This window comes from Lagopus muta, chromosome 2, assembly GCF_023343835.1.
Source record: "Lagopus muta isolate bLagMut1 chromosome 2, bLagMut1 primary, whole genome shotgun sequence".
In the NCBI taxonomy this organism is placed as follows: domain Eukaryota; kingdom Metazoa; phylum Chordata; class Aves; order Galliformes; family Phasianidae; genus Lagopus; species Lagopus muta.
In genome coordinates, this window is record NC_064434.1 from 60,014,614 (window position 1) to 60,032,984 (window position 18,371).

At 39.9% G+C, this 18,371-nt stretch overlaps 1 protein-coding gene across 2 annotated transcripts in view; it reads right to left on the reverse strand.

The window, feature by feature from the left end:
• The window catches only part of TIAM2 (TIAM Rac1 associated GEF 2), a 90,791-nt gene that overhangs the window by 40,564 nt on the left and 31,856 nt on the right, over positions 1–18,371 (reverse strand). Inside the window, exons 9-13 of one of the 2 annotated variants that reach the window (XM_048937660.1) lie at positions 14,195–14,359; positions 8,797–8,902; positions 8,260–8,337; positions 7,260–7,352; positions 5,978–6,241 (exon numbers count right to left, since the gene is read on the reverse strand). In XM_048937660.1, coding sequence (XP_048793617.1) covers positions 5,978–6,241; positions 7,260–7,352; positions 8,260–8,337; positions 8,797–8,902; positions 14,195–14,359 — 706 coding nt within the window. Of the gene's footprint in view, positions 1–5,977; positions 6,242–7,259; positions 7,353–8,259; positions 8,338–8,796; positions 8,903–14,194; positions 14,363–18,371 lie in introns of both variants that reach the window. The other variant, XM_048937659.1, reaches the window with a different exon arrangement.

The following is an 18,371-nucleotide window of genomic DNA, read 5'->3' on the forward strand; positions in this document are numbered from 1 at the left end:
TTAGACAGTTTGTTTTTATAATTACCAAATCTATTTTACCTCTATGAAACATACAACAACATCTGCCATTTGATGTATTTTAAATGTGCCAAAGGCATGTGCGTGTCTCAAACTTTATCATTATTAATAAACCTCCTTGCTTACTGTATTATAAGTCTACAGGACTCAAAAGGATGGGTAACATCATAATTCCTGTCCATATATTGCCACAGAGTCAGAGGGTGCAGCTCCACAAGGTTTAACAGAGTTTGCACCAGAAAAAAAAACAACTTTGGGCCATTGACTTCATAGGGATTAAGTCATAGCAGCATTTAGCAAAGCAGAACAGAATGCACTATCAGTAGAAAAGCACTACGAAGAGCACTTAAAGCTGTCCCATTTTAGACCATAAACAGTCTTTTAATTTGCAGCATGTGCATCTAGCAGGAAGCAAACAGGAGTGTTAGTCAAGTGCTAGTAAGAGCTCATTAAACCACCCTTCTTGGGAAACATTCTGTATTACACAACGCACAGTAGACAACAAGTGCTCCTGTGAGGAGATGAATATTTCTTTGAATTTACTGCTACACTGTTAATAGTCCCAGGTGTTGTTCAGAGCAACAAATGTTCTTTTCCCAGTGAAAGACCAGAGCACAGCTCCAGCATATTCACATTAATGCTGCAAAAGCAGTCACTGTGAAAGCCAACTTAACAGTTTTCCAAGGCAATTTCAAACATACACCTTATCTCTGAGCTCGCCTTGACACCCAGCCTCAGCATGTCCTCTTGCGCTTGCATAGCTTCCTGCTGAAGTAAATTGGGTAATGAGTGAAAATAGAAACTCGAAGTCATAGATCTTCACACTGATAACCAGTCACCCTGCACAGGCAACAATATGATTGCTCTGTGACACTGCTTTTCTAGCATATTCACACCATGCAAACCATCAGATATCAGGTATTCAAAAGATCAGGAAAGAGCCAACAACATTCAGGAACCTGCAACACCAGCACACCTTCCTCACAGATGGCCTAGCAAGACTGTGGGAGTCCTCAGGAAGCTAACAAGTAATATTCACCTCCTCAGAGTTCAAAAAAGCTTCCTGTGACAGAATAAAAATAAATTGCATTGATTTCTCACAAGGACGGCTTTGCAGCACCAGGAAGACCATGCCCCACAGCATGATTAAGAGAATTTAGGCAAACAAAACTTTGCAATTTGCAAAGAACTACATGAATAGGTTATGTCGAACATGTCTTCCGGTGTAGTTTTACTTTTGTTTGCAAAATGTGTTGAATCTTAGCTTATAAGAGGCTTATGAAATGCTCTGAAAACAATAGGGAAGCACTGTGCAAGGCACAAGGAGCTTGTGTTTGCTATTGCAAGCAGCAAGTTAACTTCCCTTTCCTTCTGACTTTCCTTCTTTTCTTAAGGGACTTACAGGTCTTCCAACTCCAAAAGGGCTAGAAGAACAGGCAGGAACTTCTCCTTCATTGCATAGCAAGGCTCAGACAGTGACAAAAGCACAGACAGAGCCAGCCCCCACCTTTTTCTTCTCTCTGGGCTCGACAGTACCTGAAAGATGCTGAATGGAGAAAAGTTTTCTGGAGCAGCTGTGGTTTCCAAATTAGCTTTACAGAGGCACTGAAACTATCCCCTGAAACATAGTTGAAATAGGTCAACTGAGCCACTTTGCTTCTGAGTAAGCTTGCAAAGGTTAAAATCAGAAGCGGATTATTTCTTGAAAAACAGAAGAGACACTTCTCATGTGAGAGTTTAAACCACGGATTCTCTTCTTGAAGCAGTTACATTTTGCATAAATGACTGGTAGATATTTCATAGATTAAGAGCTGAAAAAGAGCTTGCCACCTCTAAAAGCAACTCTTCTTGAGCAGCTCTGCCTCCCATGCCTTCCCTGTTCGTACCTGCAGGTCTTGCTGCTTACCTGGCTCTGACCATGGTCAGACCTCTGCACCCACCAGTTCAACTCACTGAGTTTGCAAGGGGGAAAGAAAAGGAGAGGAAAAAAAAGTTTGTCCCAAATTGTCTTCATCGAGGACTCCTACAAGTGCCACTGTCACAGGGGCAGGACCAGTGCTGGGGGCTGGACAAATGGGCCAAGGCAGTGCTGAGAAGGAGGAGGAGCAAAACTTTCACTTTGCAGTCTTATGTTTTTTAAAAAATAATTACCATCATTTTTTAAATAGTTTCTTTCCCATTTACTTCTCTGATCCTCCCAGACAAAAACTATTCCTCATGAAAACTTGTTAAAGCATATCCCAACTGCCATCATCCCCCACTTTGCCCACTTTGTATTTCTTCTTTACTTTTTATAAAATCAAAACTATTTACAAATTAGAAGTGATTTCAACAGTGTCAGCTACCCAGAAATGACAGCTTTTTTGGCAAAAGCCCACTTGCTGGAAAAATAAAATAAAGTTGCCCAACTCTGACAGCAACTCACACACTTCGATGGGTTTTCACACCTACTAACGCTTCTGCCTCCTGCTTCAGCACTCTGTAGATGTACTGTGAACACACATGGGACCATCTTGGAAAATACAGTTTTCCATTCTTGCTCCTTCTCTGCTGTTTATTCCTTAAATTTCTATGCCATCTTAAAAAAAGAGTTAATTTTTTCTCTACAGTCATAAGAATTCTACACCAATTCTCTCTTTTTTTTCTTACTATACAAACATTTGTTTAATTTCCTTAGCATGAGCTTGAAGCAAGTTTAGCTGCTCTGCTGTTTGTTTTTCCACAGTTACACTGTATTTTTAAAAAATATTTCAGCTCATTGCTTTTCCAGAACGAGTTTATTGCCAGTCGAGTGGCTAAGCAGCAGCAACACAGTGTTGCCATGTGGAAGGTCAAATGACATGACCACAGGCAGCTCCAAAATACTGCCACAAGGCTTTGGCACCCTCTTGGAGGGAATGAATCACTCCCACAGTAAAATTCCCTGGGAATGATTTTTAGGAGTGGAACAGTCAGTGACTGGAGAAAGTCAATCACTTCTGTACAGTAAAATCTGCCAAAGTTTGGCATGAGGTATGGTTGAATAACCTCTGTGCAGCAGGGTATGTATGAAAAGGCATTAATCAGGGTTATGCTGAGCAGTTACACAACTGTAAATAAATGTGGACAAACTATTTCCACCTAAGTTACATGAAGGCAGAGATTTAAAGCAAAATCTCTTTTGCATTTGCCTGGTTGTTGACATCTAGCAGCTGGCAGGGTATTATTGCGTGACACTCAGAGTGTTGAAAATTTTCATTTTTCAAGCACTTTGTTAATTTTAGCTTATTAATCCTCACAATATTCTAAGAAAATAAATAGAAATAGTTGATATTTAAAAGCAGGAAGGTGACAGTCCAGAAATATTAAGGCTTTTACTTCTAGGTATGTACCCTGGGACAACATGTGCTTGATTTTTGAAAAAGGAGCCCTACCACTTATACTGATGGACTTTCAAAGGCACTGTCTTAGATAGCAGGCTCAAAATGAACTAACAAATATCAGAAATTATTTCCAAAGCTGTGTTCTTAAGAGTGACTAACTCAATGCTATCAAAGGAAATAGAACAATATTAAATTGAAATAAAAATAAAAAAATGAGAACTTGGCCTCCAAATTCCTGCTCAGATTACTAAGAACCCATCTTCTTATCTAAAATCTTAATTCCTGAATAAGGAAAAGGAACATAGAACAGTTAAACCCTTTAAGAGTATCTTAATTCAAAGCAATGCCATTTTCTTCTGTTTTCATTTGAACTTCATCAGATGATCAGACACTAAGCTCCGATACTTGGTAATTCAATAAACATAAAAGTCCTTCTCACAAAGCTTAAGTTTGAACTATTTGTTCACTTTCAGAATAAAATAAACCTCCCTTTGCTGCTTTTAAACAAAAAAGCAAGAATACTGTGTCGTTTTATACACTGGTGCTTAGTGTATAATATATACTCTAGTAATTTCCTATTATAATGGGCTATTTGCACAGGTTGCAAATTTATCCCTGAGGAATGATGAATCTAGTAGATGGACACATACATTTAGTATACCAAATACTCCAGGTAATGCTGGCTTATAATATCAAGCCAACAAAGTGAATGATAGCCATGGTGTAATTATGTAATTAATTAGCTCTATCATAATTTTTGTTTTATTACACTAACTTTTATGCCACCAGTCAATTTAATGGCATTTTAAATTGAACTAAGGCCCCTGAGAGAGATGCTACTTGCAAATCTTGTATTCAGATTACTTTTAATTTCAAAAGATGACCTAATAAAATTGCTTTATAATTAAAATCATTCTGACAACTTCTCCTATGTGATTCTTTTTCTCCTCTTCCATTTTTAATTATGAAAAAAAAATCCAATCACAAAACACTTGCCATCATAATTATATACAAAAAGCAGAGATCCCTTTTTGTACCTCTCCTTTCTATCCCTTACACAACAGTGCACTCTGGCTAACTTTCCTGTAGAATTTTACTAGCATCCCCCAGAGGCACAGTGAGAAAACTGCACCTTTTTCATTCAAGAAACTGTAGTTGAATTTGCTTGTAGAAATTTGTTTGAAAACTAGTCAAGACATAAAAAAGATGGAAAGCAAATCCCTGAATACTTTCTGTTTCAGACAGACATTTTATATATATTTTAACAGCACAAGAAGCATGTCCCACCAGAAACATGGAAAACCCCCCAGAAGGGTTTCCCAAACAGCATGCTCCTTGTGCACATCTGTCTGCCCCAGCCTGGTGACACAGAGGACTGCAATCTGCAATGGTGAGTATTAATAGAAAGGATGCAAAGGTTTCTCTCCAGTTAACTGCTTACAGCAATCCCAAGACTGTGGGTCTTTGTCTGTTTGTTGTTGAGGCTTGCTTAATCAGTTGGAAACTGATGGAATTTTGAGTGTTGTCAATCCCCAGGGCCGTTCTGGCTCAGAGACGTAGCTATGAAGGCCCCTGGAGGTGACCAGTTTTACCTACAGCCTGTCACACAACTCGTCAGAGTACTTCTGGGTGCTCTCCCCTGCAGACACCCTATGCCAGAGACAACCAAATGACTGTGCACAAATCCAGGAATGTGTTTACAACAACAACAACAACAACAACAAATCAGATGTGAGCCAGTTCTCTAGCAGACGGCTCCTGTGTAGGACACTCTGTCCCAGGAAGGGGAAGGGTAACCATGCCCCTCCATGTAGCACCTATTTCCATCTGGAAAGACAACGCAGCATTGAGCACTAGCACCTTCCTTGGGGTTGGCAAGGTCATAGAATCATCAAGGGGCTGAGTCTTTTGGCGTCTTTTTATCACAGACTCTTCTGGCACCTTCACTGTCTAGTATTCCTCATATGTAAACCCATTATGTTCTGCCCCTGACACAGCACCATTAGGATACAACTGAACTTCATTCAATGTTTAGTACAGCACTATCGTATTAAATAAGAAATACACCCAGGTATGGTAGCAAAACAGACTCTGTGAAAACTGTTTTCAAAGGCTCTACTCTACACAGCAGTTGGCTATAATCAACTGGAACACTCTAGGGATAGTATGTTAGGGTGGGAGCAGAGCTGAACAACTAATTTCTGAGGTGTTAATGATTATGGCATTCAGGGTACCCTTAATTTATACAATATTTCAGAATTTGTAAAGCATGTTAAACACAGCAATACATCTGCCTCTGAAAATCATCACATCACTTCAACCACTCATGCCTGGGAAATGGATGTACTGGAGATACCCAACATTACAGCAACTTGTGCCCAGTAATGCTGGATGGTATGGCCAAACAAATTAAAACAATGTAGCTTTCCAGAAGACACGATCATATCTCATTCTATTCCTACTTTATAGAAAATAATGAAATAACAGACAATATATGGAGCATAAATGGAACTTCAGTTGTTTGCATTTGGGTTTCTTACTGAGGCACAAGCAGAAACATGACATGAGGTTTTAAAACAGTGCTGTCAACTTCTCACCATTTGCTGTATTCTTTCTGAAGTTATCTAGAAACTCTTCCAGAAGCTGTGACTGGTTTGGAGGTGGCAACAAACTTTTTGGATCCCTGGAAATGTCACCATCTGATGACCAGGATGCACACAAGGGTTGCTGACTCCCACAGTGATTCATTCTCAAAGTGAGCATTACGCTTCTCTCTGAAAACAACAGCTCCATCTGCCTAAGGTCAAGATCAGACACAGGCTCTCCGTTTATGCTCAGGATTTCATTGCCTACTCGTAGACCTGGGAGCATGTGAAAGGAGAGGAAAAGGAGAAAAAAGAAGGATGGAATACAAAACAGAAAAGTCACAAACCAAACCTTACAATGTTTCACCTTTTATTTTTATTTTCCATAAGTCTGTTAGAACTGATGGAAGTTTTATGTGTGTCATAAAAATACAACTTAATCTCATGCCTACTTTGATACAAGTTGCTTGTTCCTAGAGATGCTAGAGGATTTAGAATGGAAGATGAGTGCAACTTTTGAAAAGATCAGAACAGAGGCACCTCTCATGACTCACATATCCTGAATTCATTACAAAAGATGGCATCAGCATACAGCACAATAATACGTATAACATTATTCCAGTCTGGAAGAACAAGAAACTAGTCACATAGATCAAATCATTCATGCAAAATAACAATAGATGAAGTTTTATAAGCTTTTGTATAAATTTAAACAGTAGCAACTGCTGTCTTTCAAGATTTGCAGCAACTAAGTGGTCATTATTCTCAGGTAGCTATTAAAACTTTCTATGTTTTCTGTTTTCTCCTTTCTGTTTTTCAGAGAACCAGAACTAACATGATCCTGCCAAAGAGAAATGCAGTTTCTGAGCACCACAGTAGAGAAGGAGCTTGGAGAAATGTATACAGAAAAATATTATCATGACAGAAGCTACTTTTTACTGCTAGCAACACCAAAAGTCTTGGGTCTTGGAGACTGACCAAGCCCATGAGGTTTCCCAGTGTGAGAAAATCTCTTCTTTCAGCCTGCTCCTTCATGCAAAAACACTTGGTCAGATCAACAAAAGCAAAATTTGTTTCCACAGGAGAATTATTCTAATTATACTGGCAGGATAATTCAGTTATTCTGTGTACATTATTCTTCCTACTAGCATATATATTCCATGATCATCAGGAAAGAAAAGTATGAATAGTAAAAGCCAAGAGCCATTTCACAGATAGCAGTACTAAATCTCCTTCATGTTTTGAGACTGATATGACAATGGAGTGCAATGTTAAATGTCAATATGGTACATACCTTCCTTGTATGCAAGCCCATCAGGGAGAACATCACTTACAAATATGTGTGTGAGATGCTGATTTTCATCAACTTGAGCTGTGACAGCAAAACCTGAAGTAATACAGGTTTAAAATCAAATAAAATCAAATTTCTCTGGAACAACGTTTTTATTTTGTATATTTAGTAGAATTAACATAATCAGCTAGTTAATAATTCTCATGAGAAAGCATCTACAGATCATAGAAAAGTTATCTTATTGTTTTTCAGCCATTTTTAGGACAGATAAAATTAACGGGTCTTCTCAACTTTGAGGAAATGTCACGCTGTGCAGTAAAAAGAGAAATACAGTTTGAAAAAAATACGTATCTAAGCCCCACAGAATGGTTCAATAACACAGCTTATCATTACAGTATGAGTTCCATAATGTGTCTGTGAGACAGAGAGTTGTTTTAAACAATTCCAGAAACTGGAAACCCAACCTATAAATGGAGCAAACTTAAATCCATACAGATCCAAGTGAGCCCAGGAAAAAAAACAAACATTCATACCCATAAACATGTAGATGAAAAACAGCACAGAGCCACTTTAATAAGATACCTGTGCTAAGTATATATTCATTTTTAGGCATAAATACTTCCTGCAGATAAAAGACTGTCAGAATTTGTTGATACTGTTCCAACCTGTGTCGACATAAAAAAAAAGAAGGCAGACCTTGACCATGGTCTGGTTGATAGTATTAACCTTGGCAAAGGACATTTTTCTTCTGAAAATTCCAAGCTTGACTAATTTATTGTATACAGAAGAATAGACAATGGGTCTTTCCCAAACAGAGAAATAAGAAATGCATTTGCCAGTGTAAAACAACCAATCTGAGTGCTCATTATAAAGTCAGGAGTCTTTTGCAGACAGATTTTGGCAAAGATGGCTCTAAAAATGGCAGAAAGCTCCTGAAGAAAGAAAGTAGATAATGAGGATAATAAAAAGAAAAATTCCTGAGAGCTGTTTTGGTTAAACTTACCAAAATCAGTTATATTTTCAGTCTTTGTAAGATGAATGTGATAAACATTTAATGGGCAAATTTCTATTTCATCATACACCTGTTGGAAAAAGCAGAAATAGAGGTGATAAAATTATGAAATTGTAAATATTAAAACATAAAGGTACATCATAGGAAAGAAACGCAATACCATTTGCATCAATAAAGAGCCAAACTTTGGTATATTTACACAGGGAACTGTGTTACACTGCAAGCATCGCTGGAATCAGTGGGACTAAATGCAGAGTAAACTAGATATAGACAGTCTGGAGTTGAGACTGACACTATATCTGTACCAAAATCCCCACTTAAATTTTCAAACAGTTCTTGAAGAGAGTGTTTGTAGTGCCTACCCATCTGAATGTCTGCACAGGCATGAACTGTGTGAACAAGGATGGCAGAGCTCAATGCATGAGCAGCTTTAAAGCCTTATTTTAGATCTAAATCACACATTCATAGGTGATAATTCAACTGTAGCTACAGACATTACTGAGCTGTATCTAAGAAGAATCACACTTTCCTGGTCTACTATGTATTCGTATGGTTCAGGAGTACAGTATTCAGTATTTTCATCAACCAGTCTTCTGAGCTGTAGCCCATAGTTCCTTGGCTCCAGTTGTTTCATCTAAGGAAAAGAGAATGGGGTTTGGAATTTATTATTTGTTTCCAGAATCCAGAGGTCAAAGCAGCGACACACACAAGCATATGCACAATCCTTTAGAAGTCGTGCAAAAGTAATTTTAAACAAGTCATTTTCTAACTATTTCTGTGGTATAAACAAAACTTAGCTGCCTTGCTTCAAAACTAATGTTGAAGTACGACTTCCATTTTCCCTTAAAATTCACCCAACTCCTTTCATAAGTACTATATCTTGGCTATTAGATTAACTGAACATTGCTATATGTTTCCAGAGGTAATCATAACTGCTCTCTGCACTTTTGAACTTACACTCAGAACCACCTTTTTTTGTAACTACTTGTAATGACTCAGTTCTACTTAGCAACTTTTTCTTCTCATATAGGAAATGTGTATGAAATATGGGCTGCTAGAAAAGGGGATCAGGTGGGAAGCAGATTCCCTAAGGGTTTGCCTTTATTTGATTCTACTTTTATTGCTGGGTTTCATCTATGATCAGAGAGTTTCACCCATTTTTTTTTCACCATGTGAGGTCAAAGTCAAAATCAACAGGAAGCCAAAGGGAGATAGGAATATTCCCAGAGAATATTAGCCTGAAAATGCAAAGGCACTGATAGGAGTTTCTCTGAAACCAGGATTCTACTGAGAGCACTGCATAAAACATTTCTTTTTAACAAATTAATAAAGCAAACATGAGAGGAATGACTAAAACAGAAGGAATGACAACAGCATCCCTTAGGATTATTTAACCTCATTTACATATCTCTGCAGCTTATGGAAAAAAATCTACTGAATAACTAGTAATTACTTGACTATTTATTATGTATAGCAGTTTATGAGTTACAAATGTCATATATCCTAAATAACTGTATTTAAATGCACATTCTTTTTTCTATATGTGCTACTCAAAACCTCAGACGGAAAACAGAAATGAGAAAATTATAAAACCCATAACACATGAATGATGAAAAAAAAAGAGCTTTGATTTGTATCCTTATACATACAGCGTTCAAACATGTTCTGTTTAGAAGAAAGATTCCTTACAATCACCCCAGCAGAATGAAAATATAAGACCCAGGATAGATGAACAGAAAGTAGTCAGCTTTAGAGAATGCTTATGAAAAGCTTTGCACACGGAAGAGGAAGAAAAAATAAAAGGGAAAGAAGTCTTAGAAAAAAGTCAAATAATTTAGAACTAAATTTTCATCTGATACAGACATTGAAAAATTAAAAGCCAGCTTTTTCCAAATATCTTGACGGCTATAGACTCTTTAGGAGAGATAGGCGAGGTAGGAGGGGTGGGGGAGTTGCTCTCTATGTCAGAGATTGGATAAACTGTGAGGAGCTCCCTACGAGAAGCAGTCAGGAACAGGTTGAGAGCCTGTGGGTTAGGATTAGAGATGGGACAAATATAGGTCAGCTGGTGTTAGGGGTATACTACAGACCACCTGATCAAGGGGAGGCTGATGACGAGGCTTTCTTGCTCCAGATGCGTGAGATGTCTGGCTCACGGGCTCTTGTCCTGGTGGGGGACTTCAACCATCCGGACATCTGCTGGGAAAACCACACGGCGAGCTGCAAGAGCTCCAGAAGGCTCTTGGAATCCATTGATGACAGCTTTCTGGTTCAGGTATTGGACGGACCGACCAGAGGTGAAGCGTTGCTGGACCTGCTGCTCACCAACGCCGAGGAGATCATCAAAGGCGTCAAGGTTGGAGGCCGCCTGGGCTCCAGCGACCACGCCCTGGTTGAGTTTGTAATCTCAAGCGATGTGGGCCTGGCAAAGAGCAGGACCAGGACACTGAACTTCAGAAGAGCAGACTTCAAGCTATTCAATGGATTGCTGGCCAAGATCCCCTGGCGCGCTGCCCTCAAAGACAAGGATGTTGAGGAGAGCTGGCGGCTCTTCAAAGATGCCCTCCTGGAAGCACAAGAGGTCTCCATTCCGCTGAATAAGAAAGTGGGCAGGCGAGGTAGGAAACCGGCATGGCTCAGCAAGGACTTGCTGAGAGAACTGAGGGCGAAGAAAGGGGTGTACAAGCTCTGGAAACAAGGCTGTGTCACCTGGGAAGAGTACAGGAATGCCGTCCGGACTTGCAGACGTGGGATCAGGGAAGCCAAGGCGCAAGCAGAACTGAACTTGGCAAGGGACGTGAAAAACAATAAGAAAACCTTCTACAGGTACATTGCCCAGAAGAGACAGGCCAAAACGGGCGTACCTACTTTGGTAAATTTAAAAGGAGAACTGGCTTCAACAGATGAAGAGAAAGCCGAGGTGCTGAATGAGTTCTTCACCTCGGTCTTCACTGGTGGCCAGGATTCTAGTCTTTTTCACGTCCCTGAACCCTGCATCCCCAAACCTCTATGTGGGGACCAAGGAGGTAAATCCCTCCCCACTGTAAGGGCAGAGCAAGTCCGAGAGTGCCTCCTTAGACTGAATGAATACAAGTCTATGGGGCCGGATGGCGTGCATCCCAGGGTCCTGAAGGAGCTGGCCGAGGTGGTTGCCGAGCCGCTCTCCATCATATTTGAGAAGTCGTGGCTGTCAGGTGAGGTCCCGGACGACTGGAGGAAGGGTCATGTCACTCCCATATACAAGAAGGGGAGCAGGGAGGACCCGGGGAACTACAGGCCGGTGAGTCTCACCTCCGTGCCTGGGAAGATCATGGAACAGATCCTCCTGGACAACATGCTCGGTCACATAAAGAATGAGCATGTGATCCGAGACAGCCAGCACGGCTTCACCAAAGGAAGGTCATGCCTAACTAATCTTGTGGCCTTCTATGATGGAGTGACGGCAATGGTGGACGAAGGGAAGGCGACCGATGTCATTTACCTGGACCTGAGCAAGGCCTTTGACATGGTCCCCCACCACATCCTCGTCTCCAAATTGGAGGGAAGCGGATTTGATGGGTGGACGACCCGATGGATAAGCAATTGGTTGAAAGGCCGCAGACAGAGGGTGGTGGTCAATGGCTCTATGTCCAGGTGGAGGCCGGTAACAAGTGGTGTCCCCCAAGGGTCTGTCTTGGGACCGGTGCTCTTTAACATCTTTATTAATGACATCGATGAGGGAATTGAGTGCACCCTCAGCAAGTTTGCTGACGACACCAAGCTGAGTGGTGCGGTTGATACAGTGGAAGGAAGGGATGCCATTCAGAGGGACCTCGACAGGCTGGAGGGCTGGGCTCGGGTGAACCTGATGAGGTTCAACACGGCAAAGTGCAGGGTTTTGCATTTGGGCCGGAAGAACCCCAGGCACCTGTACAGGCTGGGAGGAGCGGTCCTTGAGAGCAGCTCGGCAGAGAAGGACCTGGGGGTCCTGATGGACGAGAGACTGAATATGAGCCAGCAGTGCGCTCTGGCAGCTCGAAAGGCAAATGGGATCCTGGGCTCCATCAGGAGAGGGGTGGCCAGCAGGGACAGGGAGGTGATTGTCCCTCTCTACTCGGCTCTTGTGAGGCCCCACCTGGAGTACTGTGTCCAGGTGTGGAGCCCTCAGTACAAGAAAGACATAGAGATTTTGGAAAGGGTCCAGAGGAGGGCGACTAAGATGATCAGGGGGCTGGAGCACCTCCCCTATGAGGACAGGCTGAGGGAGTTGGGCTTGTTCAGCCTGGAGAAGAGAAGGCTGCGGGGTGACCTCATTGCAGCCTATCAATACCTGAAGGGAACCTATACCCAGGAGGGGAGTAAACTCTTCAAAAGGGCTGACAACAGCAGGACTAGGGGAAATGGTTTTAAGTTGAAGGAGGGAAGATTTAGGTTAGATGTTAGGGGGAAGTTCTTTACTAGGAGAGTGGTTAGGCCCTGGAATGGGCTGCCCAGGGAGGTTGTGGATGCCCCGTCCTTGGACGTGTTTAAGGCCAGGTTGGACGGGGTCCTGGGCAACCTGATCTGAATGTGGATGTTTGGTGGCCCTGCTAGGCAGGGGGGTTGGAACTACATGATCCTTGGGGTCCCTTCCAACCCGGGTGATTCTATGATTCTATGATTCTATGATTCTATGATCTTCGAATGATGGATTAAGAGAGGTAAGGAATTTCATTTTCAATTTAATTTTATGTTTACAAATTTTATTTTCATCATTCAGATATATTTCTTACGCGTTATCTTAAAAATGTCCAAATATTTCAGCTATACTGTGCCATCTGCTGGTGAAATACCATCTCTTAAAATTCCTTCAGCCTGAGCCATACAATGTATTTCTGAGACGTAAACTAGGCCATAAACTGTTTCTCCAGGATTCAGTATACACCAGCAAAAGCAATGAGGAGATAATTTCTCCCCAGTAATGCACTGTAGACAATACTGTGTCTTGTCTAAAAGAGCATGCTCGTTTTAATTTAAAATATGTAGTCCATCCCAGATTTTCAGAAACTTGTATGATTTCATAATTTCTTTCTTTCTATATTCAGTTTGCAAAATTATCACACGGTAAGAGTCACTAAAGTGGAGCCTTTACTTCATTAAAAGCCCCACCTTCCAGCCAGCTGAATGAGCTTACCTGAGATTTCACACTAATGAATGCCAAAAACTGCAGCTGGAAAACTTTTTTTTTTTTTCCCCCATTTTAACTCCTTACTTGTGAATTAAATAAAATATATTTACCACTTGTTAGAAAACAGGAAAACATGATTTGAGTATAAAATGTTATCTCTTTCAAAGACCTTGTTTGCATAATTTGATTTGAATCATGAAATCAGAGCTAAACTCAACTACTGGCACAAATAAAGACAGAGGAGCTAAGTAAGTTGTGATTCAATTTTCTGTCCCAAGACATACTGCAATCTCTCAGATTTATGGCACTGACTGTCAGAACAGAATGCACTCTTGGAAATTCTCGGGTAGGATTAATATCTAGTTAAAAGCAAAAATATCTAGTTAAAAGCCCTTTAAGAAACATACATATCCGATAAGCATTTGTCATAGCAGTCTGAAATGTCTTATCCTCATTTGTTAAGTCAACTAGTCCTCATAGTTCTCTGTGACTAATCTGTGCAGAACAGCTCAGCTTGCTGCAACGACAACTTGAAGTGGACACATGGGGAGATCTCTCGGAGTCTGATTACCTGGCAAATTGTCATCACTCATTAAGGACTCAGTGTTCTCTGTCTTGATCAATGCTTCTAGAAAAGTTTTCCACAGCCTTGCTACTTTGGCTACAACACATAAATGCTGCTACTGAAAGAAACACTGCAACCACTCAAAATGTTGATACAGAGACAGGGGTGTCCTCAAATACATTATGTTCCTTCTGAAGCATATAACAAATGAATACCTTGCATGCCAGAGACAGAACATCTTCCACCCTGTGTTCCGGTTTCAGAGTTAAAGCTACTCCTTGACCGTCACAGAAGTGAACATACGTTTGTGTTTCCCAAGCATTCTCCTTCTGGATGCTGTCCGGTACTGAGCAGTAGACATTCGAAAATTCATCAACTTGCTGCTGGAAGCCAGGGCAAAAATGCAAATAATATGTGAATGTTGCAAAAATAATACCAAAAAATGTACATTTACATTGGCAGTTTCCAGTGCATATACACCACCATATCTTTAGACATTGTACTGTGTATACTCCCATGGCAAATAAGGGGCAAAGTTCTGTTACTGATTCTCATTTAATGTCTATAACTTGATTTTCTTGATAATGGAATGTACTGCCACTGAATTCCCATTATGGGCTTTTATGCCTTTTTCTCTTATTATTTGTTGATTTAACTATAACTGAAAATATGTAAATACCTGACATTGTACCACAGTAGGAAACATTTCTTAAGAGGAGCTGACTACAACAATTTTACTTAATTAACAAAGCTGAAAAAAACATAATTTCTGTAATTTTGACAGGAAAAAAAAAAGATGACAATATACTAAACTTCCAGCAGAGAGCACTATGGAGCAAGGCTTGCCATAACATATTAAAGGACTAAAGCAGAAATAAAGTATTACCCTAACTACTGCTTGAAATCACATTAATTCATAGCTAGCAAAGTATTTGCTTGTTTATCAATCTTGTTCATATTCACACTCACTCCAAACCCACTCAGCTTGATCCAATACAACATCCACCCTAACTAAAATCCCTGTCATTTTCTCACCCTTCATTTTGACAATGTTCTGCACTGCACTTCAGGCTAGACATTTGAAAGGAAACCTCACAAGGAAAAGAAAAATACTGCGAGCACTTCTAAACCTGAAATTTCACTTCTCTATCTGGGTGTGCCTATTAAGCACATCACTTCACTGCCCTCATCAAGGCATTTCTTTTACAAAGAGGTGCTCCCTGAATTCCTCCTTACAGCCAAAGGAAAGTGACAGTAACCCGGGAAAGCAGCATAGCTGTGATCCAAGTTAAATCTTAAGATAATCTGAGCTATCTTACAGTGCCTAACTTCTGACTGCTTTTTCTTCATTAGTTTGTTTTCAGTCCCTGTTGGTTTGCATTGGGGTGTTTTTGCCACCTATAAAAAGCTTCTTGATTATGCAATTTTTCCTCCTGACCGCAGGGACACAAGCCCAGTGGTCTACTGCAATTAAAAGCTGCAGTAAAATCACTGCACAGGGACTGCTTCCCTTGCTTCAGGCATCAAAGTTATTGACAACAATATATCAACAGCAACAAAGAGACCATATTATTTTGTTTTTCTAAATAACAACTGTGACTGTAAAAAAGATGTAATAAACAGTCCTATTCATGTAATTATTAAACAGTACAGAAATTTAGGTTGCAGATGAACCACAATAACAATTTTTATGCTAGAGTAGTGCTGGTTTTGGCAGAATTATTTTAATGAATCAAGAGCATTCAAGAATCTTATACTGATTTGCTCAACTGTCCTTTATAACTTGTTGAAAATGAAATATTGACCAGCATAGGTCCATAGAAATCCTACTAAAATAGAGCTATTATACATAACAGCAGTTCTGTTATGCCACTGCAATTAATGGAACAATGAAATCTACAGCGGTGGGGTTTCACTTCCAGTGGCTGCAGCTCCAGACTGCTTGTAAAACTGCTGTAGTTGAAAAAGATAATTCCAGTGGATCTGTGGTCCTCTGAGAAACCAGTCAATCGGGTGCCTGGGAGCAAATGATAGTCTTCCACAACATATATAGCAGGAAGGAGAAAGGGCAAGGCAAGTATACTGCAAGAGATGGAAATGATCAGACTGAATTCTCCAGCAGCTTTCTTTGAGCTACAATAACTTAGTTAGATGCTCCCACCAATTCAGAGATTTGTAATTACCAAAATGGTTTATTGTCCTGCAATAATAGCTCTTTGTATCTATTCAACAAAAATGAATCTCATTTTTGCAACAGATTAAAAGAAAAAAAAAAATCAAAACAAGAGAGGATGAAGGTGATGAGAAATAGATTTAAGTAAGGCCACCTTCTTCTGGTAACATTTATGGCAAGAAAAAGTTCTTCCTCCAATGTACGATGTTTCCCCTTTCTTTCCATGTACACTAGTGCTCAAATACATACCACAAGATAAACTTGTCTCTATTATTAAACAAAAATATGTTCCTTAACTGCAGTCAATATACTGTTGCTTCATCCACATTTTCCATCTCAGAAAATCTGACACGAAGAAATTTTTTTCCTGTTATGCCCACTAATGTGACTAATACTACAATAGTTCATTCATTCATTGCCACATAAATTTAAAACAACCCATCCAATTTTCCAGAAATATATGCCAGGACTTGCAGACTGTCACACACTGTGGACATAGGTTTGCTGCAGGACCAATAGATTACTTCATAATTTCCTCCACTGCTTGTCTCCATTTTTATCATCTCTTTCAGGGAAAATATAGCCTTCCAGGCAGAGTTTGCTGTTTGTAATTTACTGCATTCCTTGGGTAGTATTTAATAAAAGTTTTTATCCTGTTTTGTTTTTTATTGAAATTAGCCTATGAAAATGGGCTTAAGCCAAAGTAACGGTTTTCAGAGCTATGATGAATCATTTCTGAGTTGTCGTGTGATTCATGAAAATGTCAGGATCTTAAAAATGCCCACACTGTATTTAATTCCCATTAAAAAAAGGTTTCTGAAGTACAGTTCAGATGGTAATGTTTTTCTAGAAATAAAGTTGAGATCCAGAGCTCCACTTCAACACCTAAGTTGGAGTATTTTTTGAGCCCTGAAACAGCCCCATTTGACTTTGTAATTGGCCTGTCCAAAACCTGCAGCCAGGTTGACAGTATGCTCGTTGCTTTTGCCCAGATAGAGCAGAGACAGACCTTGAGCCTTTCCTGATTCAGCACCATGGGAATTGAATGTCATTCTTCCAGCCTTATGCCACCTCCAAGACCGGTCTGTCTCTCCTCAGAGGGGTTCAAGAGGAGCAAGAGATGCCAGGGGACACAAAATCCACAGCAGACCTTGCTGCATCAGGTGATGCTGTTGATCTCTCAAGTCTCAATGGGGTCAGAGGCAAAAATGAGAGACCAACACAACATTTCTTTGGAAAGAATCTTCAGGAGTTGCACCCAAGAGATTTTGTTTGCCTCATACCAGTTTTAGGAGAGACCAAATCTCCTCAAGATTTAAGATGACTTGGCTTTTTTTTTGCTATTTCTGAGGTGTGAAACTGAGGCAACTTGACACCATAATCAGTGGTACGTTTTGGAGGAATTTGTGAGTTGTCTCTACAAGAGATCATGTCCCCCAGAAATCTCACATAATTTATTTGGAAAAGAGAGGGGTGACTTAGCATAAATATTTTCCCACTCCAGAAAATAACAGGCAAGAGGTCAAGGAACAAAGGGAATTCAGTTGTTTCAGTATATTGCTTCAAAAGACACACAAAAAGTGAAGATACTTTCAAGAGGCAAAAAACCAACATTACAGGATTAGTTGCTGTCAGTTGGAGATACCTCTCAGTGACATAGTTTATTCATAATTACACATTTCTTAATTACCTAGCCATCACATGAATACCTTTGATGGGAAAAGAAACCACATAGCACATAATAATACCCCCAAAAATCCAACAATAGGAAAATGTATGAAAGATTTTGAACTTTGTCCAAATCTTTGCCATGAAATCCATTATAACTGTTCACTATAGTTAATCATTTTCAAAATCAGGATTTTATTCTAAAAAGCAGATTTTGACTTTTTGTCTAAGACCTGGTACACTTACACAGATGAAGAGAAATAGCACTATGACATGCTTTCTTTCTTTTCTTCAAAGTCTTCTCCTTAGTTTTAAGCTACATTAAAAAAAATATAACTGTTTCAGGAACAAAAGAAGAATAGGGATAGAAAGTAGATGGGAAGACCAACCCCTTTTTTCATCTGGCACATATTGCAATTCTATACACAAAACAAAGTGTACAAAAACTCTATGCCTAATATTTAATTCTTTACTTGGTGCTTATCTGTTCAAGCCTATGGAGGGAAGAAAAACCTGTCTGTATAAGCTCCACGGTAGTTAGACGACACAAA